This window comes from Sturnus vulgaris, chromosome 29 (assembly GCF_052056855.1).
Source record: "Sturnus vulgaris isolate bStuVul1 chromosome 29, bStuVul1.hap1, whole genome shotgun sequence".
In the NCBI taxonomy this organism is placed as follows: Eukaryota; Metazoa; Chordata; class Aves; order Passeriformes; family Sturnidae; genus Sturnus; species Sturnus vulgaris.
The window spans coordinates 1640728-1668224 of record NC_142271.1 but is presented as its reverse complement, the minus strand read 5'-3'; the positions used below and the strand labels follow the sequence as shown (position 1 = coordinate 1668224).

At 58.2% G+C, this 27497-nt stretch overlaps 2 protein-coding genes across 7 annotated transcripts in view; both read left to right on the top strand.

Annotated features, from left to right (window-relative positions):
- CACNA1S (calcium voltage-gated channel subunit alpha1 S) overlaps positions 1 to 21365 on the top strand; it is a 47444-nt gene extending 26079 nt beyond the window's left edge. The window contains exons 18-44 of the mRNA XM_088180378.1: positions 83 to 212; positions 912 to 971; positions 1569 to 1675; positions 2091 to 2178; positions 2409 to 2516; positions 3322 to 3374; positions 3594 to 3740; positions 3989 to 4190; positions 5691 to 5849; positions 6109 to 6219; positions 7064 to 7147; positions 8371 to 8427; positions 10136 to 10264; positions 10893 to 10958; positions 11910 to 12001; positions 13072 to 13231; positions 13689 to 13816; positions 14235 to 14331; positions 15593 to 15695; positions 16602 to 16703; positions 16821 to 16945; positions 17928 to 18056; positions 18722 to 18921; positions 19413 to 19477; positions 19895 to 19989; positions 20548 to 20664; positions 20898 to 21365. Coding sequence (XP_088036504.1) covers positions 83 to 212; positions 912 to 971; positions 1569 to 1675; positions 2091 to 2178; positions 2409 to 2516; positions 3322 to 3374; positions 3594 to 3740; positions 3989 to 4190; positions 5691 to 5849; positions 6109 to 6219; positions 7064 to 7147; positions 8371 to 8427; positions 10136 to 10264; positions 10893 to 10958; positions 11910 to 12001; positions 13072 to 13231; positions 13689 to 13816; positions 14235 to 14331; positions 15593 to 15695; positions 16602 to 16703; positions 16821 to 16945; positions 17928 to 18056; positions 18722 to 18921; positions 19413 to 19477; positions 19895 to 19989; positions 20548 to 20664; positions 20898 to 21158 — 3175 coding nt within the window. The 3' untranslated portion in view covers positions 21159 to 21365. The remainder of the gene's footprint in view (positions 1 to 82; positions 213 to 911; positions 972 to 1568; positions 1676 to 2090; positions 2179 to 2408; positions 2517 to 3321; positions 3375 to 3593; positions 3741 to 3988; positions 4191 to 5690; positions 5850 to 6108; positions 6220 to 7063; positions 7148 to 8370; positions 8428 to 10135; positions 10265 to 10892; positions 10959 to 11909; positions 12002 to 13071; positions 13232 to 13688; positions 13817 to 14234; positions 14332 to 15592; positions 15696 to 16601; positions 16704 to 16820; positions 16946 to 17927; positions 18057 to 18721; positions 18922 to 19412; positions 19478 to 19894; positions 19990 to 20547; positions 20665 to 20897) is intronic.
- A 3372-nt stretch (positions 21366 to 24737) lies between these two features.
- The window catches only part of KIF21B (kinesin family member 21B), a 44876-nt gene continuing 42116 nt past the window's right edge, over positions 24738 to 27497 (top strand). For all 6 annotated transcript variants that reach the window (XR_015808728.1, XR_015808727.1, XM_088180244.1 and 3 more), the window contains exon 1: positions 24738 to 24815. Coding sequence is in view for 4 of the 6 variants with exons in the window: in XM_088180244.1 (XP_088036370.1) it covers positions 24778 to 24815 (38 nt within the window). In the remaining 2 variants the exon portion in view is untranslated. The remainder of the gene's footprint in view (positions 24816 to 27497) is intronic.

Below are 27497 nucleotides of genomic sequence, written 5' to 3'. Positions count from 1 at the left end.
AACCCCCTGCCAGGCCTCCATGGCTCTGTCTGATGCCCCTCTGGCCCCTTGCAGCATCCCATGGCATTTCTGTCCCTGGCAGGTTTCGGGTCCTGTGCCACAGAACTGTTAATGCCACCTGGTTCACCAACTTCATCCTGCTCTTCATCCTGCTCAGCAGCATTTCCCTGGCGGCTGAGGATCCCATCCGGGCCGAGTCCTTCCGCAACAAGGTGTGACAGAGATGGAGAGGTTTGGGATGGGTGGGGGAGACCTCAGGGACACTCCCAGCTCCCCAGTAACGGGGATTTATCTGCCAGATGCTTTTCCTAGGCTGGGATTCCAGCCCTGCCTCTGGGAGGGCAGTGCACTCTGGCAGGAGAGGCTGGGTGTGCTTTCCATTGAGAGTGCAGCTGGGACAAGGTTTTACTGCTCCATGTCTCAGTTTACTACTGGGTGAAAAGATCCACCTGACAGGGTGTGCAAGATTGTTTTTGAAACTATGAAGGTTTATTGGGGAAAGAGACATCCTGTGAGGCAGCAAACCAGACCTCCGGGTGTGCAGTGCCCTTGAACACTGCTGGCATGTGGGAGCCACAGCTCCTGCCCTTCAAGGTACCAGTGGGACTGGCAGGGACTGGGGGATCTCACATGAGACAGCTTCCCAGGACACTTGAGGCTTTTGGGGTCAGATGCTTTCAGGTTAATCAGGTGGAACTCACCTGGAAAGGGAGAGCTTTGTCCCTGCTGCAGGTTGGATCATGCACTGGAGAAAATCAGCAAAGCTGGGGAAAGTTCAGGAGTCTTCTTAGTACTGGGTTTAGAGACTCTGTTAAGCTAGATGGCCTCCCCAGAATGGCAGCTCCAGGATGTTTGAACACACTGAAGCCTGTCACCCAGGTCTCATCCAGTACTGGTGTCTCTGTCCTCAGATTCTTGGATATTTTGACATCGGTTTCACCTCTGTCTTCACAGTTGAGATCGTCTTGAAGGTGAGTCCATGGTCCTGCCATGAGCACATGGGTCTAGACTGTTGTGGCCATGGACACTCACACTCTTTAGGCATTCACGCTCCTGAAGGTCTCAGTGAGGAGAAGCTTCCAGCTGATCCTCCTGGAGAGTTCATTAATTCATTCTGGGTGGTGTGTGACCTGTCCCAGAGCTGTGTGTCCTCTCCAGTGAGGTCAGGCAGCTAAGTCAGCTGTGCTGTGACCCGGGGACACATCAGCCACGGCACCAACATTTTTATTCTGACATGCCATTAAGAAAAAAGAGAAAGTTAAAGCAGTGAAAATCCGTCAAAAGTTGCAGTCCAAACTGCTGCCACGTGTTGTTCCACTCCAAGAGTCTTCACTATTCTCTTCTTTAATTTGCTGACTGACTGGGAGAGTTTTGTCTCCAGTCAGTGCTGCACAGAGGATTTCCACCTGAAGGCAGCTTCCTGCCTGGCTGCAGGGTGTGAGCAGGGCAGGGTCCCCAGGCCATGGAGCTGTGAGAAGTCCCTTGTGCCTTGTCCCCCCTTCCTCCTGTGGAGGAACCATGCCCCTGAGCCCTGCCCAGCCTCTTTCCTAACTCCTTCTGCTCCCCAGATGACAACCTACGGTGCTTTCCTGCACAAAGGCTCCTTCTGCAGGAACTCCTTCAATATCCTTGACTTACTGGTGGTGGCTGTGTCCCTCATCTCCATGGGAATTGAGTAAGCACCTCCCTGTGCCACGGGGTGGGCACTGGGCTGTTCAGGCTGGTGGGACACCTGGGGATGGTGGGTGGAGAAGGAGCAGCCAGCCCAGTGGCTGCCCATGTGTCTGTAATGTCATGTTTAGGGGACATGGACAACTGGGAGGCAGGCCCACAAACTGGTCAAGGAGGTCAAAGGACACTTCTTGAATGTCACAGGCCTATGGGTAGAAATTCAGTTTGGATCTGCTTTCTCCAGCTGCCAGTGTCACTTGGCTTTATGTGGGGTGGTGGCCAGTGACATCTGTGTGTCTCTGCCATCCCTTGTCCCTCACTGCTGGCCCCAGCCTGCCCTCCTTGGCCTCTTGGTGGGGTTGTGCCAGCCTAGCCTGGGCAGGGAAGTGGCCCCAGCTCAGCTATGCCTTCCTCCCCAGGTCCAGCACCATCTCTGTGGTGAAGATCCTGCGGGTGCTGAGGGTGCTGAGGCCTCTGCGAGCCATTAACAGGGCAAAGGGGCTGAAGGTGAGTGGGAGGCTGGGACAGGGGCAGCTCCTGCCATGGCAGTCCTGCCAGGGGGGTGTGTGGCAGGCATCGTGCCCTGCTCCCACTTCCCACTACCCCTCTGTGGAAGGTTCCTGCCCCATCCCTCTGCTCTGCAGGCTCCCACTCTTCCTGGAGTGGGAGGGTGTGGGACACAGAGCAGGGGCTTGCCCCAGCTGTGGCCACATCTGCACTGTCCTTCACCTCTGCAGCACGTGGTCCAGTGCGTGTTCGTGGCCATCAAGACTATTGGGAACATTGTGGTTGTCACCACGTTGCTGCAGTTCATGTTTGCCTGCATTGGAGTTCAGCTCTTCAAGGTGAGTGGTGTCTCAGGAGGGACCTTCTGCTCCAGCACATCCTGGCCAGGCTCTCCTGGAATCACCCTGGGGATGGTGGGGTCAGCCCAGGCTGTGCTCTCTGTGCTCTGTGAGAGAACTCTCTGCCGTGGGGGGAGGGCAGGAAGAAGCCAGGGTGCTGTCAGGTCCAGACACCTGTAAAGGAGCTGACTTCCTCACCTCCCTTCATGCCTCAGTTTCCTCTCTCTAAAGCAGCAGGCACTTCTGACTGATTTCCTCTGTGCTTTGACTGTGAAGAGTTCCCCACAGCACCACTCCTGCTCTCTGGGCCTGAGCTGCTCTGAGACAGAGTTGGCCCTGGCTGACCTCACTTTTGTTCTAAAAACTGAGCTTAAATTCTGAGCTGATGTGGGAAGATCTTTCAAGACACCCAGCAGACTGAGCAGACTTGTCAGCATACCTTAGCTTTTAGTTAATTCTCTGGTTACTGCTTTCTTCCCTGTTTTCCAAGTAGGTGATTCCCAGATAGGGTGAGCTCGGTAGGCCCCAGCTCAGGGGCATGGAAGGTTTGTTCCCATCACCAGGCAGGGTTTTTAATCTCAGCCTGGGATTGAGCCCAGCTCTGCCATGGCTCTGGAAATGCCTTGTGAACTGGGCTGTGTTGGCAGGCACAGTGGGGAGGCCAGTGCTGGTGGGAGGCCAGGCCAGAGCCTGCATGGAGGAGGTGAGGGGGGCATTGACTGAGGGCTGGGAAAACATAAAAACTCCCCAGGGCTTCCAAAGTCAGTGTAACACCATGGCCCCTTCTGGTCTCTGTTGAACACAGGGCAAGTTCTACAGGTGCACAGACCCATCCAAGCTGACAGAGAAGGAGTGCAGGTAAGAGCTCTCTGCAGCTCCCAGGTGGGCAGTGGCCAGGGGGGATGTCGTGGGGAATATTTGTGTTCCTGCATGAGAACGTTGCATCTAAAAAGTGGACCTGAGGTGTCGTCCTGTTCTCCCTGTCCCTGGGGTAAATCAGGAGCAAGCACAGGGCTGTGCTCCCCTCCCAGGGACCAGGGGGCCCAGCCAGTGAGCTCTGTGTCCCCTCTGCTGCAGGGGTCAGTTCATCAACTACGTGGATGCAGACCCCACGCAGATCGAGGTCCAGGAGCGTGTCTGGCTGCACAGCGACTTCCACTTCGACAACGTCTTCTCAGCCATGATGTCACTTTTCACAGTCTCCACCTTCGAGGGCTGGCCAGAGTGAGTCTCTGCTGAGGGAAGGTCTGATGGCAGCAGGGCATTGCCTTGGCCAGGGTAAAGAAGAAAAGCTATGCAGGGTGGGAAGCAGGACCAGTCACCGTGGCAGTGGCTGTGCAGCTGGCAGGGTTACCCAGGCAGCCCTGTCCCACCATTGCTGGATGTCCCCAAAGCTCTCTGTACCCTTCAAGAGGAGACATGGTCTTTCCCACCCAGTTAGGATTTCTGTTGCCTCGATTTCCCTCCTGTAGGCTGCTGTACATGGCCATTGACACCAATGCTGAGGATGCAGGCCCTATCTATAACTACCGGGTGGAGATTGCAATGTTCTTCATCATCTACATCATCCTCATTGCCTTCTTCATGATGAACATCTTTGTGGGCTTTGTCATCGTCACCTTCCAGGAGCAAGGGGAGAATGAGTACAAGAACTGTGAGCTGGACAAGAATCAGGTAATGGGACAGGAACAGGAACAGGATAAGGGGGACCAGCCCTGGATCTGGCACTGCTGGGGCTGGCTGGTTTGGATCAGCTCTTCTTTGTGGTGACACTGCTGACACAGATGAGCTGAACTTGCCCCAGGTCTGTTTGCTGCTGGGGCAGGGCCAGCTGGACCCATGTGTAGCACAAAACAAACCTGAGGGAAGGGCAGAGGGGACCAGAAACAGGGAGTGGCCCTCCCTGGACAGGTAGGGTGACCAGAGCGAGCTGGAGCAGAGGGTTGTGCCCAGTTCTGGTGACATGGATGTACTGGAGTGAGTCCAGCAAAGGGACACGGAGATGATGGAGGGTCTGGAGCATCTAAAGAGGGTCTGTGAGTCAAACCTGGTGCTGAGAAGAGAAGGCTCATAGGAATCTGACCTATGGGTATAAACACTGATGAGAGAGGAGACTGAGCCAGGCTCTTTTCAGTGACAGGAAAAAATGTAATGGACATAAACTGAAGAAAACAAGAAATTCCATTTAAACATTAAAAAAGCCTTTTTTTTATGGTGATGGTGGCCAAACACTGGAATAGGTTGCCCAGAGAAGCCTCCATCTTTGGAGCTATTTAAAAGCCAACTGTTCTGGGTATCATGCTCCAGTTGGCCCTGCTTTGGGCAGGAAACTGTGACTAGACCATGTCCAGAGGTGCTGCCAGCCCTTCTGTGCTGCTGTCATGCTGTCATTCTGGCTGGGGACAGCAGCAGAGGCATTGGCAGAGGATGTGGGACACGCTGGGGAGGACACTGGACACTGGACAGGGGCAACTGTTGGCCTGGAGTGCTGCCATGCTCCTGCACTGAGGCAGCACAGGGAGCTTGAGCTGGGGGTGCCAGGGTGATGTGAACCACACAGAAACACAGCAGAGATGGCCCTGGGCCCTGCTGGGGAGCACCAGGCCTGTGCAGCCATTCCAGTGCCCCCTTCACCCCTGGCTCGTGTGGTGTCTCTTCAGGGTGCTCTAAGCTGGTCCTGAGAGACCCTGGGGAAATTCTGGGAAAAGCAGACAGGCTCTGGGCTGGAGGGGCCAGGCCAAGGGCAGCATGGCCATCTCTGGAGGCAAAAGATGACTTTGGAAGCTTGTCCCATGTGGGTGCTCTGGGGTGTTTTTGCAGGAAGCACTGAGGTTTCATGACCCACTGCTGTACCTGGCCTGTGTGGGTGGGCTGGGAGAGAAGGGTGCTCCAGCTTGGGTCTGTGGGGATGTGCAGTGTTGCTGGTGGTGCTGAGTGTGGGAATCCTTAAAACTAGAGGGTTTTGGGAAAGCTGCAAAAAGCAGGTCTCAGAAACAGCAGAACTGCAATTAGAGCTAAGCAGCAGCCATAACATTTGTCAGCAGAAAGGTTATATGAGATGTAGGAAGCAAGGACGAATAAAACAATGATCTGTGTATTAAAGCTTGTCTAGAATAAGTCCCTGAGGTGCTGAGTAGTGGGATCACAGCTGCCCTCCCTCCCTCCCTCCCCCAGCGGCAGTGTGTGCAGTATGCTCTGAAGGCTCGCCCGCTGCGCCGCTACATCCCCAAGAACCCCTACCAGTACCAGATCTGGTACGTGGTCACCTCCTCCTACTTCGAGTACCTCATGTTCTTCCTGATCCTGCTCAACACCATCTGCCTGGGCATGCAGGTGAGGGCACAGGGGTGGGAGTGCACAGGTTGGCTCAAGAGAGCCTCTGGGTGGGGGGTGTTTGCTTATGGTATGATGGGGCAAAATGGGACTGGTGGGATGTGGGGAGCCCAGAGAAGGGGCTGCAGGGGGGAATTTCCTTTTTGCTGAGCCATAGGCCTGGCTATGGGAGGGGGCTCTGCATCCAGCACACATCTCTGAGCTCACTATAGAGGCTGATTCTGCTGTCAGCTAATGGCTCCTTCTGCCTTATGCTCAGCATTACAACCAGTCTGCAGAAATGAACCACATCTCAGACATCCTCAACGTGGCCTTCACCATCCTCTTCACTCTGGAGATGGTCCTCAAGCTCATGGCCTTTAAAGTCAAGGTGAGAGAAGAGCATGATCAGCATGGAAAGCAGGCCAGGCCAGGGGGTCCATTTATCCTGCCTTGGGCATCTCTTGAGTACAAGCCCCCCTAGCCCTGCAGCTCCAGAGAACTTCTCTTTGCATGATGCCTTTAGTTTTAAGTTTTCCTGTTCTCCTTGGATGTGCTTTTCTGATGTGCTGGGGTGATGAAGACAAAACAGTCCTAGTTAAGAACTCAAGGACAGTTTCTCCAAACTTCAGGCCCTAAGCAAAACCTACGTGGAAAGGTGGAGGGTGGGTTCATGCAAATTAACCAGAACCTATAAAAGTGTAAGATTTTGTGACCAACCCCCTCCTTTCCTTCCATCTTGGAGCCATCCGGGCAGGGGCCACCACTGTGGCACCCGTATTACTGGGGTGTGGCTTTTGTAGGCCTTTCGTGGGCCTCACAATAAATACCCATTTCGTTCCCCTTAACTGTGTGTGCAACCTCTGTTCCAGCTCCTCAAGGCATCAGCAAGGCCCTTGGAGATCCCCATGAGGGTCCTTGGAATTTCTGGAAGGACTACTGCTTGTCAGGGCTACCCTTGCTAGCCAAACCCCACCCAGTCCAGCTGGCCATTATTCCCATTTTCAGTGTCATGTCCATAGTGGGGTCTTAGCTCCAACCATCCTGATCCACCCTCCTCCTTTCACTGCATGGCAATACAGGTCCAAATAACTGAGCAGAGGGTGCAAGCTCTGACCCCTTCTTCTGAGGGTCAGAGTCACTGAAGAACCTTCTGGTACCCTTTCCTCTGGGCTCTGTCTCCTCCTTGACTTACAGCCTTGCCTGTTCACTCTTCTTTGGCTGTTCCCTGACAGGGATACTTCGGAGACCCCTGGAATGTCTTTGACTTCCTCATAGTGATTGGCAGCATCATTGATGTCATCCTCAGTGAGATCGATGTAAGTGTCCAGGGGCTGGGGCAGGGCACAGTCCCCACCTCAGGCTGCACTGTAGCACCTGCCCTGGCAAGGGGCAGGAGTGCTGGGATGACCTCTCCTCTCCTCTCCTCTCCTCTCCTCTCCTCTCCTCTCCTCTCCTCTCCTCTCCTCTCCTCTCCTCTCCTCTCCTCTCCTCTCCTCTCCTCTCCTCTCCTCTCCTCTCCTCTCCTCTCCTCTCCTCTCCTCTCCTCTCCTCTCCTCTCCTCTCCTCTCCTCTCCTCTCCTCTCCTCTCCTCTCCTCTCCTCTCCTCTCCTCTCCTCTCCTCTCCTCTCCTCTCCTCTCCTCTCCTCTCCTCTCCTCTCCTCTCCTCTCCTCTCCTCTCCTCTCCTCTCCTCTCCTCTCCTCTCCTCTCCTCTCCTCTCCTCTCCTCTCCTCTCCTCTCCTCTCGGCTCTCCAGTCCCTGTCTGAGCTCTCCCACATCCCAGGGGTATGGAGAGGTTTGAGGGGAGCAGGGATGGGGGTCCCACTGGCTTCCCCAGGCTGGGGTGCTCCTGTCACTGCCCTGGAAGCTCAGCCCCTTGCCAAAGCTCAACCTCTGCAGCCTCCCCACCCCCACAATTGCAGGCTGGGACCCCAGGAATGAGCCTGGGCTGTGCAGGGGGGCTGGACCACCCCACCAAGAGTCAGGGGCTGACTCTGGGCTGCCCCAGAGCATCCCAGGCTCTGTGCAGAGCAGCCTCAGGGGGTTTGCCCATTGCCCCCCCCCGGGGCTGTGAGTCTCGGTGCTCACCCCAAGCAAACCTGCACCAGTTTTGCCTTGGTGTCCGAGCTGCTGTGCTGGGAGCAGCCCAGCCTGCTGCAGAGCTGAGGAGCTCAGCTGGCCTCCAGATCCCTGGGCCTGACCACGGTGGGCAGCAGCAGCACTGAGGTTTGGCACAGCTCTCCTGGGCACAGCCCTGCCCCTCTGAGGGTGCCACAGCAGGGCACAGAGGTGGGCGAGTCCCTCGTGGTCTGGGTGGCTCCTTGCTCACCCAGATGTTGCCTGTGCCTATCGAAAGTCACATCACCTTGTTCCTGAGCCTAAGGGATGGTGGGGCTCTGCCTGCCCTTCCCTGTGCCCCTTCTCCCCAATTCCCATTCTACTCTTACTTCTGTGTCTGTGTTATCTTCTTGTGTCACCACCCTGCCCTCCCTCCCTGTCCTTCCTGCCTCACTTCTGCTCACTCTCTTGTTCTCTTGACAGACTATTCTGGCACCCAGTGGTGGATTGTACTGCCTTGGTGGAGGCTGTGATGGCACTGTAAATATCAGCTGCATGTGCTGCCATGCATCCCCTCCCTCTGGCCTGTGGCCAGCGTGTGCATGTGTCCTGCATGTCACTGTCACTGTCACTGTCACTCCAGACCCAGCTGTAACTCTGGGGTGTAACTCTGAGAGGGGTTTGGGGTCACACAGCACACACACAGACACCCTTTCCCACCCTGAGAGGTGCAAGGCTGTTCCCCAGCCCTCCTGGGCCCATCTGAAAGCCCAGCCCTGCCCTTCACCATCCCATCCCCTGGAACTGCCATACTGGAGGACCTTTCCAGGAAAGCTGGCCTTGGTCCTTCCTTTCCCCCATCACCCTGGCTGCCTAAGGCCTGAAGGGATGCAGCCTCTGACAGCCAGAGAAATGGTGAGAGGGGCAGTCCCTGTCCTGTGCCTTCCCCAGAGCTGGCTGTGTCCCCTGGGTGCAGCCCAGTGTCCTGGGGGGCTGAGTGGGGCCAAACCCTGCCCTGGTGGCCCAAGAGCACCAAGGGGGTGCAGTGGCAATGAGGTGTCCTGGGTTGGCCCTGGTGCTGGGAACTGCAGAGTGCAAGCTGCTCTCCACAGAAAACTGCCCAGATCCCAGTGGTGGGGATGGGGTGCACTGGGGGTGATGGGATGTTCCTGACCACTTCACTCACTGCATGGGCACGAGGCACCAGGAGAGTGGAAGGCAAAAGAAAGAGGTGGGAGAGGAGCTGGAGTTTTTCAGTGCAGCCCTGGGAACTCAGACGTGTGATACTGAGGAAAGTGGAGCTGCTGGGAGGGGTATTTACAGCTGGATTTTGTTGCCTGAAATAGCTGGGAGTGGCTGGCCTGGGTGATGGGAGTGAGGGGGATCCAGGGGCAGCAGTAAAGCTCTGGTAGGCTAAGGGGGCAATGGGAAAAGCATCCCAAGCAGTGATGGAGTCCACGTAGGCAGTGCCAGGACATGTTCATGGCTCCTGGTGGCAGAGACTGTGCCATGCTGGGGCTATCAAGGGCACAGGTGACCAAGCCCCCAGCATCTCCAACCACCACTGTTAGGTGCTTCTAGACAAAACCCAGTCCTTTCAGGCCAGGAGCTGTGCCTCTTGCCTCACCTCCTGCCTGCCCACTCTGTCCTGAACTCCTGGCTGCTCCCCGCTTCAAGGGGATGCCCACAGAGAGTAGGCATCCCTACATGGCCAGGTGACTGGGCAGCACCCCACAGAGACACCTCTCTTCAGTCCCTCCTTTGGTGAAAGTCCTGCTGTAACATTCTCAAAACAGCCCTTCTCTGCTGAAACAGCTGTCATTAGCCCTGCCTGTGCCTGGTGCCCACCCTACACCTCACCCTGCAAATACAGGACATGCTGGGCAAGACCGTGGTGGGACTGAGCCTGTCTGTGGTGGCCCTGTGACCCTCACAGCTCTCCCAGTCCATGTGGCAGCATGCCTTCCTTCCCTCCTGCATTATCCCAGTGTCAAAAGTGTGAGCATGGGGGCCTGGGGAGATGAGATCCCTGGGAAGGCTGCGGGGAGAAGTGCAGGGGGAGAAGTGCCGGGGGAGAAGTGCCAGCACATCTTTGCAGTCTGATCCTGTGTGCAGGCAAGGGCACCGTGACTGGTGCCGGGGGGTGGGATCTCTTTACCCTTCCTCACCCCAGACCTGGACCCCCCTGCCTTGGAAGCCTGGAGGCTTCAGCCCTCTCTGTCCTCCAGCTGTTGTGCTCTGCCTGCAGGACCCCGATGACAACTCCCGTGTCTCCATCACTTTTTTCCGGCTGTTCCGGGTGATGCGTCTGGTGAAGCTGCTGAGCCGGGGTGAAGGTGTCAGGACCCTCCTGTGGACCTTCATCAAGTCCTTTCAGGTCTGTCAGGAGCAGTGCTCCCCTCCCAGACACATCCATGCCATGGGCTGGCAGCAGTGGCTGCTTCTCAGGCTGGCAGCACGAGCAGCCTGTCCTCACCAGCACAGGAGAAAGCTCCAGTGCTGGCAGTGCTGATTCCAGTGCTGGCAGTGCTGATTCCAGTGCTGGCAGTGCTGACCTCAGGCTGGGCTGGGGGCCTGTGGTGTGCAGAACGTTGCCATGTGGGTGGGAGGGTGTGTGGGACTCCCTGGCTGGCAGCACTGAGTGTCAGAGCTGGGCCAGGTGCTGGCAGTACCTGCCTGGTTTGTCCTGGCTTTGGCTGGTTGGGGTCTGCACCAGGTGGGCACCTCAGGACATGTCCAGCCCTGACCTGGGCAGCTCCCTGAGCCCTGGGCAGCCCTTGGGTGTGCTGAGCCTCTGTCCCAGCCACAGGGACAGTGCTCCCGTGGGGCTGACATCAGCCTGCCATGTGTGAGAGCCACAGAGAAGGGGCAGCAGGAGGGTGGTGAGAGGAGCAGCTGAGCTGTCCCCTCCCCACACAGGGACAGATCTGCCTCCTGCAGCCCCTCCAGAGCCCACACCCTGTCTCTGGGTTGGGTCTCACACAAGCCATGTCCTTTTGTCATAGGCTCTGCCATACGTGGCCCTGCTGATTGTGATGCTTTTCTTCATCTATGCTGTGATTGGGATGCAGGTGAGGGGCACGGGGGGTGGGAATTGGTCTTCATCAGATGCCCTGAGCCTGATGGCACCTGGGGAGGTGGGACAGGGAGGGACTGGTTCCTCTGTTAGGCCCTCTCTAGCACTTTGCATCTTAGGTGATGCCTAAAGAAGCTGCCTGGAACAGAGGCTAGACAGTGTTAAAGGAATAAAGCAGGGATTTATTAAAAGGCCTTCAAAGGATTCACCTTGGGCAGTACAAGAGCCTGGCTGTGGCTCCACCCAAGATGAACCACAAGTAAGGAGTTTTCACACCTTTTAAAGTTTTGGTCCATTTCCATCTTGGGGTTCATTGTCCAATTCCAGCTCCAGGTTCTGCAGTCCCATCCTCCCAGATTCTCTCCTCCATTCGCTGCTGTTTGCACTTTTGGGCCTGAAGCTGCAGCTGTCCTTGGTTCTAGGGCTGGAAAAGGATTGTTTTGTTTGAACTGTGAGGAGAACTTCCTGACACTTTGTATGGAGTTCAGAGGCACACCCCAATGCAGTACAGAATCTGAAAAATATAAAAGCTAAAACTTAAGGAGTCAGTGGAACCTGTTTACCCTGGTCTGCAAGGATGTTTGCCAGCCCAGCAGCTTCCCCATCCCTGAGCTTCAGCCAGGGCAGCTGAGGCACATGGCAAAGAGCACCTGGGGAGTCAATGGCACAACTTAAATACACAGGCAGCACTTGTGCTGGTTCAGGAGACCTTGTCTCCTTGCCCAGATGAAGTGCAGTTGTAGTCAGGGGTGTTTTCAGCACTGGCAGGAATGTCCAAGTAGCTTCTAAGCCCCAGAGCACTCACACCCCGATCTCAATCTCTTTTGGGGATGCCCAAAGCCAAATAAACAAGAGGAAGTAGAGCTCAGGCACCAGAGGTGCTCTGGAGGGTGGTTGGTGCCAAAGAAAGGATGGCACACTGGAGACCTCCCCCTGTGATTTACAGATGTTTGGGAAGATTGCCATGGTGGATGGGACCCAGATCAACCGAAACAACAACTTCCAGACCTTTCCACAGGCTGTGCTGCTGCTCTTCAGGTCAGTCTTGTCCTGTTGTGTAAGCAGCTCCAGAAGGGAGCTGGGCTCTGAGCCTGTGGGAATGCCCAGCTTGGAGTGAGGGAGGATCAACATTTCAGTAGCTGATTTCTTTTTTGTCCCACAGAAAGATCTCCTGTGGCAGCAGGGGCATTTCAGGAGAGGCTGTGGGTTTGCTTGGTGTGGCTGGGTTGCTGGAGAGAGAGGCATTTTGGGGTTGTTATTCTGAATATTTCCTTCTCAGACTGGATTTTAATTTGTAAATTGTGAGGAAACTCATGGGAAGCAGGAGCTCAACCCAAGGCTTTCCTTGACTCCAGACACTTTCTGAAGCTTTCAGAGGCCCTAGAGCAGCAAGCCCAGAATCCTGGCAGCTCCTTTCCCAGCAGCTTCTCATTCCCCTGTGCACTGGGAATGAGCCAGCCCTCCCGGGGCCCCACGTTGGGCACCAGCTGAGGCTGTGGCCAGAGCTGCTCTCACTTTGCCACTTGCCCTGTGCCAGAGTGGGTCACACTCTGGGAACAGGAGGCCTTAGATGTGGCTCGAGCTATGGCTCCAGGGCCTTTTGGCTGCCACACTGCGTTTGAAGGAGGCAAGGAGGAGGGGGAGGTCTTTTGCATAGGATAGAAAGGATTTGTTATTTTGGGGAATCTGTGGGGCAAAAGACAGAAATGGCAAAGGTGCAACAACTTAAATATGGGGGAGGTTCAAGGGGAAGGTACAAATTCCTAGCAAATTGGAGAAATTCTGGGGAAGGGTAAAGGGTTGGGTTCACAAGGGCATTGTCCAATGAAGGAGGTGGGGGAGAAAACTGGGTCACATGGACTAATGAGACCTCCAGTTTTAGGAGACTTCCAAAGGGGAATTCCAAGCAGGGGGCTGGCACAAAGCAGGATTGACAGGTAATTCAGGCTAGATTGACAAAGTGGGTGGGAGGGTATAATTTAGGACTAAACCATTAACTCGGGCAGTAACAGAACATCCCGTTAGCAAGAAACACACTGGCACACCTCCCTGCATGGCCAGCTCCTGGCCAGAGCAGGCAGGGAGCAGCAGGTGTCCCCTCTCCCCAGGTGTGCCACCGGAGAGGCCTGGCAGGAGATCCTGCTGGACTGCAGCTACGGCCGGCGCTGCGACCCCGAGTCCGACTATGCCGAGGGCGAGGAGTACACCTGTGGCACCGGCTTTGCCTACTTCTATTTCATCAGCTTCTACATGCTCTGTGCCTTCCTGGTACGCTGGCTCCCTCAGGGCCCCTTTGGCACCCCTGTCCTGCCTGGGCTGCCGTGGTGTTGTTAGTGGTGTGTCTCATGGGGTGAGCCCACAGCAGCTCCTCTGGGGGCATCATCCCCAGCCCACCTCCCCAGCCGTGCTGGAAACTGGCACTGCACTCCTGGGAGAGTCAGGATCCCCTTTGAGTTTCTTCCCACAGCCTCCATGTGCTGCCTTCCAGATGTGTTTGTGTTGGCCTTGGCGAGGGTGGAGAGGGACAGGATGCTGATGTGCTTGTCCTTTCCCACGACCTGCTTGAGCAGGAGCTTCCTCTCTGCATGGGAAGATCCCCCCTCAGCATCCTCTGATTCCAGGAGATCCCAAGCCCCTCCTGCTCCAGAGCACATCTGCCCCTGTGTTCCTAGTGCGGGTCTCTCTCCCCTAACTGGGTCCTCCCCATCTGTTTCTCTGCCCTCAGATCATTAACCTCTTCGTGGCTGTCATCATGGACAACTTTGATTACCTGACACGGGACTGGTCCATCCTCGGGCCCCATCACCTGGATGAGTTCAAGAGGATCTGGGCCGAGTACGACCCTGAGGCCAAGTGAGTGTGGGAGCATGGAGAGGCTGTTCCATGGGCTGGGACACAGGCACAGCAGGCTGAGCTGTGGCACTGCCCACCACTCAGGTTCCAGCATCTCAGAGGTGGATGTGAACGTGCCAGGGTTGATCCAGGTCTGATAAAAGCCATCAGGATATTTGGGAATATAAGACTTTCAGTTCCCTCTTCACCCAGCTGTGGTGAGGCTGCCAACTCTCCCCATGCCACTGCACACCTTTACCTGCTCCCCAGTGCCACAGGGAGCAGCTGCTCTCCCCAGGAGGAGCAGAGGGAAGAGTAGGGATTTGCCCAGCACAGAAGCATGGGGCACATCCCAGGGATCAGCCCCCAGAGCCCCTGCCCAAGCCACTGTCAGGCAGCTCTGCTGCCTCCCTGCTGAGCTGGTGTGCTTCCTCTGCAGGGGGAGAATCAAACACTTGGATGTGGTGACTCTACTGAGGCGTATCAACCCTCCCCTGGGCTTTGGGAAGTTCTGCCCACACCGTGTAGCCTGTAAGGTAAGAGCCAAGGGGGTGACAAGATGTGTGAGCACAGGGAAACCTTCCCCAAGCTGTCACAGTGTCGTCCTGGCAGGCTGAGAGGGACAGTCCAGCCAGCCTCCAGTGCCATGGCTTACACTCTGCTCTGACCTCTCCTTTTGAATGAAGGAGTGTGCTCAGAGGGAAAGGGGAGGTGCTACTGACCTGCACAGGGATGATGTGGTTCAGGCTGCTGAAGATCAGGACTCACCTGTGCTCACCTCCTACTTCAAAGGGTGGCACTGATGGGCTGGCAGTGCCCAGAGCCCTCCTCACAGGGGACTGCCAGGCCACCCTGCAGCTGGTGCAGGAGGCAGTGCAGGGCCTGAGCATTGAACTTGTTTCCAAGAGCTGATAGTGCTTAAGGAGAAGGAAACCTCAACTTTCTTAGCAGAAATGCACTTTTCCTGGCTTAGCTCATTTTGAGAAAATCCAGGGCCTGTGTGAGGCTCATGTGTAACATGCATGGGCAGGAGCTCAGGCACTGGTGGAATCCCTCCTGGGTTTTGGGCAAACACATCAGGAGATGTGATCCCCAGATTCCTCACAGCATCCTGGAACATCTTTTGGAGTGGGGAGTGCAATGCAAAATGATTCCTATCTCTCTCAGAGCAGCTGGGGGGATTCAGCCTGGAGAAGAGGAGGCTTAGAAGGGACCTCTTTTCTCTCTACAACTCCCTGGTTGAAGCCAGATGGGAGTCTGTCTCTTCTCACTGTACAAGTGACAGTACAAGTTGCACCACGAGAGGTTTAGGATGGATATTAGGGAAAATATTTTCATCAAAAGATTGTTTAGGCCCTTGGACAGGCTGTCCAGGGCAGTCATGGGTTACCACCCTGGAGGATTTAAAAGCTGTGTGGATGTGGTGCTTGTGTATAGGGTTTTCTGGTGGGCTTGGCAGTGCTGGGGGAACAGTTAGACCTGATGATTTTACAGATCTTTTCTGACCTAAACAATTCTGTGATTCCATGATTTTCTTCCATGGCACCCATGCCCCTGTAGGTTATTTCCCCTAGCTCTGCCCATCACTCCCTCTGGTTCATCTGGCTGGGACCAGGGATGTCACTGCCTCTGGTACCAATTGCGGTACCAGGAGTGCTGCAGAGCACCTGAGCAGGCCAGGTAGGGCTGGGGGAGCCCCATGCCCTGAGCAGAGCCCCTGGCCAGGACAGGCTGTGAGTGTGGGGGCTGGCAGGCTGCTCTGAGCCCTGGGGTCACAGGTGTGGGTTTGCTGTGCAGCGCCTGGTGTGCATGAACATGCCCCTGAACAGCGACGGCACCGTCACCTTCAACGCCACCCTCTTTGCTCTGGTGAGAACTGCCCTCAAGATCAAGACAGAAGGTGAGCAGTGATCTTGTCTGCCCCTACAGCCTGACAGGGACCTTCCCTGGGGTGCTGCTGTGGGTTACTGTCCTGGGGTGACTTTATGGTGCTTGAATCCCCAGTTGTCTGTTCTGTTGGTGCCGAATATTGAGTTCTGCAGCTTTAAGACTGATTCCAGGAGAGAAGGGGGAGAGAAGAGGTGCAGAGAAACCAGGACAGTTACACATCATTCCCCCACTGGCCAGGGATCTCAGGGCGCTTGTCTGTGGGATCAGACCCTGTGGGGTCTGTGCTTATTACCCATTTCTTTGGGTCAGAGCCCCTGGGTTCCTGCATAGCACTGCCCATGGAGCCTGGAGGGTGTTTTCAGCTTTAGCCCACATGTTACAGCCCTGAGGAGTGAACCAGTGCCACCAGTGCCACCCTGACCAGCTTAGGAGTGGGACTGGTCCACGTCCCATCCTTTGAATTTAGCTGTGCAGGGGAGGAGCTGCTTTCACCCCTTCCTTGCCAGCAGCATGGTTTGCTGAGCTTTGCTGTGGGAAGGTGTCCCACCAGCTGGTGTCTGTGCTGGGAGCAGCTCTGGGCAGGGCTGGGCTGTGGCAGGAGCCAAGGCCAGGCAGGGGTGGGTTCCTGGGATCAGTGTCTTCCAGCAGTGTGGCACAGTGCTGGAGATCTTGGAGGCAGACTGGGATTTCAGGAATGGTGAACCCTGTGGGAGCACCAAAGAGGAGGTCAAAATCTGTTAAGTATTTTGGCTAAGATCAAAGCCTTGCTCTTACTAAGCTCATTTTTGTTGGGTGGGGAGACAGAGAGGAGCTGTCACACCCTCCAGGAGATTGGCCAGGTGTTCACATGCTCTGTCTTCATCCCTGTTCACATCCCTGGAAATGAACTGCTCTGTTCTGCCCGCTTTCCTCACAGGTAATTTTGAACAGGCCAATGAGGAGCTCAGAGCTATTATCAAAAAAATCTGGAAGCGAACTAGTATGAAGCTTTTGGACCAGGTCATCCCACCTATTGGAGGTATGTCACCAGTGGCACTTCCCAGAGGGACAGAGCAGCTCCTGGTCAGGGTCTCACTGCTCCAGCCATTGGGATCTTGTGACAGGCAGAATCATCACATTGGTTTCCTCCCTGCAGATGATGAGGTGACAGTGGGCAAATTCTATGCTACTTTCCTGATCCAAGAACATTTCAGGAAGTTCATGAAGCGCCAGGAGGAATATTATGGGTACCGGCCCAAGAAAAACCCCGTGGAGATCCAGGTTGGTGTGCAGGTGATGCTGCAGGGAGATTCTTCCTGGAGGCAGGCAGGGAGTTCTGCAGGTCAGGGAAGAGGCTTCCCCCAGCCTGGGGGAGTCCAGGGTGACCCAGAGAGCTGCAGGGACCCCTGCTCCTCTGGAAGTGAGGTGCTCCAAGTGAACCAGCCATGAACTGGCCATGAGTCCCCAGCACTGAGTGTGACCTTGGTGTGCAGGGTGAAGAAAGCAAAGGAGGGTTTTGACTCTGCTCCACTGACTCCAGTTGTAGAGAGGGCTTGGCAGGATCTGGTGCCTCACCAAGTAGTTTTAAGAGCTGGAAACTCTCACCAGACATTGTCTGTGCCAAATGCTGCTCATCCAAGCCCTTACCCACCTGCTCTGCTCCAATCCCAGGGCCTTCTGCCTCTCCTCCCCTTAGCAGTGTCTGCATAGCTCCATGTGCCTGGTGTTCTCTGTGTTATCTCAGCCTTACAGAGCACCAGGTGGAGGGGGGTGGCTGGCTTTGAGTGGGACACTGCAGTCAGAGAAGCTGCACAGCAGGCCTGAGGGGTGCTGGCAGAGGATTTCTGTGCCTGGCCAGAAGGCTGTGGTGTCCCTAGCCTCTCCTGACTTTGTAGGGAGGAAATCACCTGTAGAGATAAAAGACCAGGCCCCAAAGGTGCAAAGCAAGGAAATGAGCCAGGTCCAGATCAGGAGCAGCCTACCCTTGAGCTGTCACCAGCTCAACCCTCCATCAGGCTGCCCCTGCACTCCCTGTTGGGGGACAGCATGAGCCCAGGAGCTGTGGGCCAGCTGTGGGCCAGCAGGAGCTCAGGAGCAGTGCCACCAAGCCCAGAGCCAGGCAGCTGCAGGGTGTGACCCGTGGCCTGTCCTTGGCAGGACACGTGCCAGGGTGACCTTGCCTCATCACATTTCCCTCTCCAAAGACCAAGGTGAGGAGTGGTGGGGAACAACCACATCAGCCCTGCCTTCCTGTCCCCTCCAGGCTGGGCTGAGGAGCATTGAGGAAGAAGCTGCTCCCGAAATCCATCGGGCCATTTCTGGGGACTTGACTGCAGAGGAGGAGCTGGAAAGAGCCATGGTGGAGGCTGCCATGGAGGAAGGGATATACAGGGTGAGTGCAGCCCCCAGGGCACAGCACAGCTTGGTGGTCCCGGGAAGCCCTGATTTCAGAGTGCTGGTGGTGGGGCAGCTTGGCTGCTAGCACTGGGGTCATTCTGCAGGGTGTGGGCCACAAGGATGATCAGCACTTCTTCCCTTTCTGTGAGCATCAGGACATCCTAGTTGTGTCATCTTGGGCAAGCTGCTCTCTGCCTCAGTTTCCCCTCTGTGAAAGGACCCAGCCCATGTCCCTGGCAGGGCTGTGCTGGATGTTGACCTGCTGGTTTGGAGGTTCCCACTCACACCTTCTGCCAGGCTAAGGTGGGAGAGCTCTGGTGTCACAGGAATTGATTCCCTTCCCACTCCCTGGGAGTCTCCAAGACAGCCTAGGCATCTGTGGGGTTGCAGAGTAGCACCTCCTTCTGTGTCCAGAGGTGCCACCACCTCAGGCTGTCCCACAGAGGTGACAGGATTTGTCATGGGCTGGCTTATCCCAGTGCTGCTGCATGGCCATCAACCCTCGGAGCCTCAGTTTCCCCACCTGGGCAGGGAGGCTTTTGGCACCGTGTGGTCTGCAAGGCCTGAGCAGAGCAGAGCAGTCGCTGTTTCCACATGGGAATGGCCCCAGAGCAGCCTGGAGCTCCAGGCTTCCCCTGATGCCCTCCCTGTTGGTTGCAGAGAACAGGTGGCTTGTTTGGCCAGGTGGACAGCTTCATGGAGCCCAGCAGCCCCCTGCAGCCCCAGGTGGCCAGCCAGAGGCCCCTGCAGTTCACTGAGGTGGGCAGTGAGGACTTCGACTCTCCTGTGTTCCTTGATGACTTCCCCCAGGAAGGCAACACCAACATCAACAATGCCAACAGCAGCAGCTGGCTGGAGGGGTAAGGGCGGTCAGCCTCGGTGTGTAGGCAAGGAGGGCAGTGCTGGCCATGCCACTGCCTGTCCTGGGGCCACTGCCTGCCCTGGGGCCACTGCCATGCCACTGCCTGCCCTGGGGCTGTCCTGGCAGCTGGCTGCACCCAGGGCTCCCATCCCATCACTCCTTCATCTCAGTGCCATGAGGATGGAGGTGGACAGCAGGGCTCCAGGGGTTGCAGGAATCTTCCCTCCCCCTCATCTGCCAATCTCTGAGGGCCAAGGCCCAGGCTGGGGCAACCAGCACGTGCCTGGGCACAGGCAGAAGGGACAAAAATTACCAGTGTAAGAGGATGTACTTAGTCCTGCTTCTTGGGGTCTCCCCTTTGTTCATCCATTCCAGTTGTTCCCCAGGTCTGTCCCCCTGGGCTGGGGGAGGTGGGGAGGCTGCACCCCCGGGTGGAGCTGGGCTGTGTGTGGTCCCCACTCGGGCTGACCCCCTGCCTGCCCTTGCCAGGGTGCAGTATGAGGATGAGGTGCTGAGCAGGACGGTCCCAGCAGCACGCAGGCGCCCAGCCTGGGGTGAGTCTGGCCTTTGCTCTTCTGGGGGACTGGGACCAGCCCAGGGGCCAGGGCAGGGGGAAGGGTCTGATGTTGGTGGGTGGAAAGAGGAGATGCGGGGTCCAATAAGTTGGAGGTTTGTTGACAGCATTGAGTGCAGCAGGATCTCTCTGGAGAGTTCCAGGAGACCTTTCTCCCTCCTTCTACCCTTTGAGGTGATGACACGTGGAGACAATGCCTCAGGTTGGGGGAGCACTGGCCATCCCAGGGCAGCAGGGCCACAAGACCATGTTCATTTCCTTAGACAGGGACTTTGGGTGCTGCTGAACTCCTAAATACTTTGTTTCCCTCAGCCTAGCGAGCCCATTCCCATCTCTGTTTGGCAATGGTGTCCTTGCTCTGGTACCCATCTGACGTCCCTACCTTTCCCTCCCACAGAGCACAACCGCCCCATACCCATGGAGAGGCTGAGCAGGAGGCGAGGGAACACCTCTGGGGGTCCCTCATCACCAGGGCCACTCCTCTCCCAGCAGGTAAAGGGGCAGTGCATGTCCAGAGGGGACATGTAATGTGGGGGACACAGCTGAGCCTCTCTCCCATGCTGGAAAAGAGCCACTCTCCAGGGCTCACTGTGTGAATCCAGCCTTGCCGGAGCTTTTCTCTTGGATCAGCCTGGAGATGGAGCTGGGCTCCCACCCTGCTGCTCTAGCAGTCATGGGGAGCTCCTCGAAGCTGAAACAGCTGGAATAGCACATTCCTCTGGCTCCCCATCTGCCTCCAGAGCCAGGCCAGGCAGAAGGGCTGCATCAGATTTGCCCCCATGCTCCTTTTACTGCCCTTGTGTGGCCACAGTGCCTCGTGCCCAGCATGTGCCAGGGCAGGGGGTGAGGGCTGGTTCCCAGCTCTCTGTTCACATGGCCCTGCTCGTCCCGTTTTGGGGGTGGCCTGCACCCAGAAGTTCCAGCAGGATGGCATTGCCTATCCAGGCACTGGACAGAGGACAGAACTTTCAGCCCCCACACTAACATGGGAGAGGTTTTCCCCGGGCAGTGTCCCAGCACATATTGCAGCTCTGTGCTACTCTCACCCAGCTGCCCACAGAGGATGGCACTGTGGCAGGAACATCATCCAGCTCAAGGTTCCAGCAGAGAGAATCTGGTGAGCCAGGAACATCCTCCACCCCAGCCATCACCTTCCTCATTCAGGAGGTAAGGCAAGGGCACAGCCTGGCAGAGAGAACAGCAGGGGTGGCAGGAAATTCCAGGGATACCATGCTTATGCCATAGTGGGAGACTGGGGGACAGAGCTCAGCTGCAAGGATGAGCTGCAGGCGTGTGCCAGCACAGAGGGCAGAAGGGAGGAGAAGAGGGTGGGTGGGTGCCTGCAGCCAGGGCAGCTCCCCAGGCTGAGCACCCAGGCTGTGCTCTCATCTCCTGCACAGGCTCTGATCTCCGGAGGCCTCGGGGCTCTGGCCCGTGACTCATCGTTCCTAGCAGTGGCCAGGGATGAGATGGCAGCCAGCAGCCAGTTGGAGATGGATGAAATGGAGAAAGCAGCTGTGGAGCTGCTAAAGGGAAGAGAAACACTGCAGGGCACAAAAACTGGCTCTGCTCCACTGGACACCTCAGCTGTGCCACCAGGCAGATCCCCAGGACTCAGAGCAGCTCCCTCCCAAAAGACCATCACAGCCACTCGCCTGTGAGCTGCAGCAGCCCAGGGTCCTGTCACAGGGGGTGCTGGAGCAGAGCCACACTGTTCCTGCTTCTGCCTGGGGTCCTGAGACACTCTGGCCAGCTGTGGTATTACTTCTGGGACAAGCCTCTGGGATGCTGGTGCAGAACAGGACAATGCTGATCCAGCAGGGTCTTGCAAGAGCTGGACAGGTCATTAAAGTGTTCCTGCTGTGTGACTCTGGGTGCCCCTCCCCTCCTTCCTCTGCCACCCTGCCTGCACAGCCAGTGGAGGGAGTTGTAAATGCACGTGTAACCAGAGCTGGCAGTGATTCACGTGGCAGCCTCCAGTCCAGTCCTTTTGAGGTTGCCAAGTTCTGGGGATCTCCTGATATCCCAGCAGCTGGACCCTGCATCCTCGTGTCTGTGCTGGAGCCTGCAGCCTCCTGCCTGCAGCCAAGTCTGGCCTGTGAGGAGATGTGCCAGGGCTGGGCAGCAAAATGGGGTCTGGGGTCTTCTTGGCTCCCTGTCCCAGCTGTGTGTGAAACTGGGGATGGGGCAGAGGTGTGAAAGCATGTTCAGGCTGGGGCAGCAGCCCTGGGGCTGGCCAAGAGGAGAACTGGACACCACTGTGATGCCATTTCTGCCCATTCCACTATCTCCACACTGTGCTCTTGGGGGTCAGGGGTCCATCCCAGTCACTCATTCAGCCCATTCAGTCCTGGCCCGGGCCAGGAGAGTGTGGAGCTGTTCCTGCAGCACTCCCAGCACTGCCTCACTGGTGCTGAGCAGCAGCCGAGGTTGTTCCTCTCTGGGCTGCCCTGGGGGTCCAGGTGCCCCCCATGAGATCTGGGTGCTGAGCACTGGGGCAGCCCCATCTCCCAGCCCAGCTCTTTGGTGGGATCTGGCTCCCAAGGGCCCCCAGCCCAGCCTAACTTGGAACTGGGGGGCTCTTGATCAGCTAATATATATTAAAATGCAGAGATTGGATGGGTCCCAGGGGAGGAGCAGATCAATGAGCCAGCCTGCTCCCCAGCATGGCTTTTATGAACTCAGTCAAGGGAACTGCCTGAGTTCCAGCTGCAGCCTGAGCTCCAGAGCCAGGCTGGAGCCTGCCCATGGCAGTGCAGCTTCACCCACAGCATGCAGCCAGCAGAGATGGATGGTGTGGGGGAAACTGCTCTGGGACAGGACCTACACCCCTTCACACTCACAGCCTGACACACACACTGCTGCTGGAGGTGCACAGGGGGTGGCAGCTCGGCTCTGGCAGCTGCTCTGCCAGGGGATGTCAAGGACATGCTATGGGGTGAGTGGTTGTGGTCTTCTGGTGGGGGTGGGTTTAGGGAGGTGCAGGACTGCAGGTATCACTTGCCAAGACAGGTGAATGTCAGTGGAGACTCTAAACAGAAAGGGTTAGACTATATTGGGGACAATACCACTGTAGTGGGGCCTCTGCAGCCTCTCCTGCAGTCTGGGGCTGCACAGGCCATGATTTGCTCCATCTGAGATGTGTGGTGTGTCTTTCTTTAAGCTGATTCTAGCTGAACTGGGGGACAGATGTGATTTGTGGTACAGCTGGCATGTGGGTGAGAGTAGGAAGAGAGCAACACCATAGCACAGTCACTGCCCCTCTCTGCCTGGAGCTTCAGTGGGGAAGAGTCCACCCTCAGGAAAACCAGCAGCTCTGGGTGAGAACAGCTGTCCTTGCAAACATGGGACAAAGAAAGAGGAATACGAGCTCCTCACATCCTTGCAGGAAGACAGACAGGCCATGTCCTGCTCATCCCCATGATTTTGTACCAGCATAGGGTGTCCTGGGACTTACCCATCCCAGCAGAACTGAGGAGCTCCTGCAGGATGCAGTGCCCTGTGCACACATGGCCCGTGGTCCTGGCACCTTGGGAGGAGCAGACACGAGCAGATGGGGTGAAGGGACCCAGACTGCAGAGCAGAGGGCTGGTGCTGGACTCTGTGCTGGGCACAGCACTGCCTCACTAGCTGTTGGCCACCAGCTGTTAGCCACAGTGCTGGTGTCCTGGCTATCCCTCTCTCGGGGATACAGCCTGGACTCCTCAAAAGAAACCTCTGTGTGCCTCAGTTTGTCCTCATGCTCCATTGCTATTTGCCCTGCCATTGACACCAGCCTGCAGAGCTGGGAGTGCCCTGTAGGTCCCACACCGCTGGAAGATGCTTTCTTCTGCAGAGCCAGGGCCTCTCTGTGTCCAGCTGCCATCAGCCCCAGCAACGTGAATTCAATCAGGAAAGCTGCAATAGGGACTCCTTCAGCTCCCCAGTGCTTGTCTGTCTCCAGTCCTGCTCTCTGATTGCCTTTGGATGTGTCTCCCTCGCCAGCCTCCCAATACCAGCTCCTGGGATGGAGCCAGTACATGGTACATGTACAGGGTACAGCCCCGGTACAGCCCCCGGTACCGCCCCCGGTACAGCCCGGGGAAGTGGAGGCATAGCCCTCGCTACAGCCTCGGTACAGCTCCGGTACAGTCCCCGGTACAGCCCGGTACAGCCCTCTGTACAGCCCCGGTACAGCCTCGGTACAGCCCCCGGTACAGCCCCCGGTACAGCCCCGGTACAGCCCGGGGAAGCGCGGGCACAGCCCCGGTCAATGAGCGCAGGCGGCAGCGCTGACCCGGCAGAGGGCAGCAGGGGCTGGGGAGTGTGGGTGTGAATGGGGATGAGTGAGAGCTGTGTCCGTGTGTCCGTCCGTGCGTGTGTCCGTGTGTCCTTGTCCCTGTCCGTGTGTCTGTGTCTCAGTGTCTGTGTATCCATGTGTCCGCGTGTCCCTGTTCGTGTGTCAGTATCCGCGTGTCCTTGTGTCCGTGTGTCCCTGTCCGTGTCTCTGTGTGCCCGTGTCTGTGTTCCCATGTGTCCGTGTGTCCCTGTCCGCGTGCCCCTTCCTTGTCCATGTGCCCGTGTCTCCGTGTTTGTATCCGTGTGCCCGTGTGCCCTGTCCGTGTGTCCGTGTGTCTATGTGTCCGTGCCCGTGTCCCTGTCAGTGTGTCCAAGTGTCCCTGGCAGTGTGCTCCTATCCCTGTCCGTGTGTTCGTGCGTCCGTGTGTCCGTGTCCCTGTGCCCATGTACCCGTGTGTCTGTGTGTCCACATGTCTCTGTCTATGCCCACGTGTCCGTGTATCCCGGTCCGTGTGTCCATGTGTCCGTGTGTCCCTGTCCCTGTCCGTGCCCGTGTGTCCCTGTCCGTGTGTCCGTGTGTCTGTGTCCGTGCCTGTGTGTCCCTGTCCGTCTGTCCCTGTCCGTGTGCCCGTGTGCCCATGTGCCCGTGTGTCCTGTCCCTGACGGTGTGTCCGTGTGTCGGTGTGTCTGTGCTTGTGTGTCCCTGTCCGTGTGTCCCTGTCCGTGTGTCCCCGTCCGTGTGCCCACGTATCTGTGTGCCCCTGTCGGTGTCCGTGTGTCCTGTCCCTGACGGTGTGTCCGTGTGTCGGTGTGTCCGTGTGTCCGTCCCGGCTCCGAGCGGGATCCCGCGCCCTCCGCCGCGTGCCCTGGCTCCGTCCCTGGGGGCGTGGCCCGGTCCGGCCCCGCCCCGCACCTGGCCCGGCCCCGCCCCCCGAGCGGCCCCGCCCCTCCCGCCCCGCGGATGCTCCGGGGCAGCGGCGGCCGCGGTGCCGGCGCGGGGCCATGGCGGCCCCGGACAGCTGCGTCAAGGTGGCCGTGAGGTGAGTGCGGGGATCGGTGCTCCCCGCGGGGGAGGGCTGTGCGTCCGGGGGGCCGCGCGGAGCTCGCTGCGCCCGGGATCGATGGCGAAAGGCGGGGCGGGCGCTGCCGCTGCGGGTGCGAGGCGGGGGTTGGTGGGTGCCCGGTCGGTTCTGACTCCCCCCCGGGGCAGTGAGACCCCCCCCCTGGCCGGTCTCTGCCGCACCCCCCACGGCCCCGCCGCTCTCCTCCCCACCCCCCGCTCCCCACCATTTCGGGAGTCTCCCGCCGCTCCCCGCCGGCTCCCGCGCCGCGCAGCCCGGCGCTGCCTTCCCTGCACCCGCCCCCGCCGCCCGCCATCCCCCGAGGCCGGGACCCCCGGCTCCTCCACCTGCAGAGCCGGCGAGTGCCCCAGCCTGGGCAGCTCCCGGCGCTGCGCGGGTGGCTTTGCCCGTCTGAAGTGTCACCAGGATGCCGGGCATTGTGGGGGCTCCCTGCCCGCGCCCCCCGCTGGGTGGTGGGAACGATGCGGTATCTCGGTGTCCTTTGTGCTGGGAACAATGCGCCTGCAGACCCGCACCTCACACAGGAGCTGCTGGCGGCATCCGAGCCCGCCGGGGCTCGGGGGGTTGCGGGAGCTCGGGGGGCGTGGGCCGGGCGAGGCCGAGCCCCGCGGGGACGGGTGACACCCCCCTGTGTCACCCTGGTCTTTGTGAGCGCCATGCCGGGCCGGTGCGCGGCGGCGGGGCTGTGCCGCTCCCTGCCCCTCGGGAGGAAGGAGTCCCCACGGAAAGAGGGGATCCCACGGAGCGGCCACGCGGGACCCTGCCCGGCCCGGGACCCTGCCACAGGGGGAAGGGACCGGCCGGCCCCGCTCACCCCATCCCCGTGCCGGGGCAGTCGCATCTGCCGGGCCCGTGGTGCGGGAGCGGATGGGACCCCGGCGGAGCCCGGCCCCGCAGCCCGTCCCGCCCGGCCGGACACGCCGTGCCTCCCCCCGCTCTGTCCCCGGTGTCCCCGCCGGCACGGCAGCCGGGGGCTGGCGGCCGCGGGGGCTGTGCCGGGGCTCGCAGGGCACTGCCCGCCCTGCCTGGTCGGAGCGGGAGCACAAAAGATGCTGCTGGTGCAGCGGCAGTGATGGAGGGAGAGCGGGTGGGTGTGGGGCTGTGTGTGCGGGTGCACGCGGATGTGCGGGGCTGTGTGCGTGTGCACGCGTGTGTGTGCACCGCCACACCTCCCACTCCCCCTGCCCCTCCATCCTGCTCGCCCTGGGAGCAGCCGGAGGGGTTTTTGCCATTCTCCTCTCGGGAGGCCGAGGGTCGAGGCCACGCTGTGGCCGTGAAGGATGGGGGAGCTGCAGGAGTGACGGCAGCCCCTGCTGGGGGGGCTGCACAGGGGCAGGGAGGGCTTTGCCAACACAGAGTGTCTGTGCCAGGACACTGACCCGGGAACCGAGTTAATGCCGACCATGGGGGTGGAGATTTCCTCCTGGCCAGACTCTTCCCGTCTCCATCCTGCATTTCTCTCGAGATGATGCCTTTTATCATCATCCTGGAGATGGGGTGTGTGCCCCGCGGCATGGCGGCTGTGGGGTCGTTTCTGCTGGGCTCTCCTAATCCCCCAGGTCCCTTCCAGCAGCGGGGTCCTGGGTCGGCTGGTGCTTGGGTAGGGGACAGCAGCGGGGAGGTGATGGGTATGCAGCATTGCAGTGGGGCTGGAGCGGCCATGGGGAGGAACCGGGGAGGGGGGAGAGCTCCAACCCTCTTGCACCCCTTGCTTGAGGGACTGAGCCAACATCCCACTCAGTGCAGCTGCTGGGAGCTGGGCAGATGGGGAGATGTGGTGCTGGAGGTGAGTCGGGAGGACAAAGGAGCAGGGCTGGGAGCAAGGAGGCTGCAAAACAAAGCCATCAGGTCGTGGTGCCGTGCAGGAAGGTGGCTCTGATGCTGAACTGAGTGTGCAAAGGCTGAACTGCTCTCCCTGCAGACCACCCACCTTTTCTGCCACTGCAGTCCCGGGGGGCTGGGGCTGGGTCCCCTCCTGTCCTGGACCTGGAACAGAGCGAGGTTTTCCTTTGTCAGTGCTGGTGACACCCTGCTGGTAGAGCAGCCGGGCTGCAGGATTCTCTAAGAGCCTTGAAGTAAACCTGCCCCGGATCCCACCTCTGTCAGCCATCAGAGCACAGAGGAGATTGAATGTTTCTGGGATGCAGCAGGACACGGATCAAAGCTCCCCTTTTGTCCCTTGATAATAACATGAATGGGCCAGCTGTGCTGTTTCTTTGGGGTCTGTGTGTATTTCTCTGGGGTCTCTGTGTCTGTGCTGCTGGTGGGAGGGAGGTGGGAGCTGGGGAAGGGCCAAGGACGCTGGGAAGTGATGCTGGTGTTGGTGGAATTCAGTGCTGTCTGCTGGGGTCAAACAGCTCATGTCAAGAGGTGCCACAGCCATCAGGGCTCATCTCTGTAGTCCCACAGAGCCCTTGGAATGGGAGGAGTAGGGACAGTTGAACAGAGATGCTGGATCTGTGCATCCCAGTTCCTGCTGATTGCCTTGGGCTGGCAGGAGAAGGCAGGAAGGATGCTGTGGTGTTTCACTGTCACCCTCACTGCTCCCATCTCCTTCTCGAGACCCTCGTCTGCCCCATTTGCACTGGGCTCCAAAGAACCCGGGTGCTGAGCCACCAGTTGTGGTGTGGGGACATTACT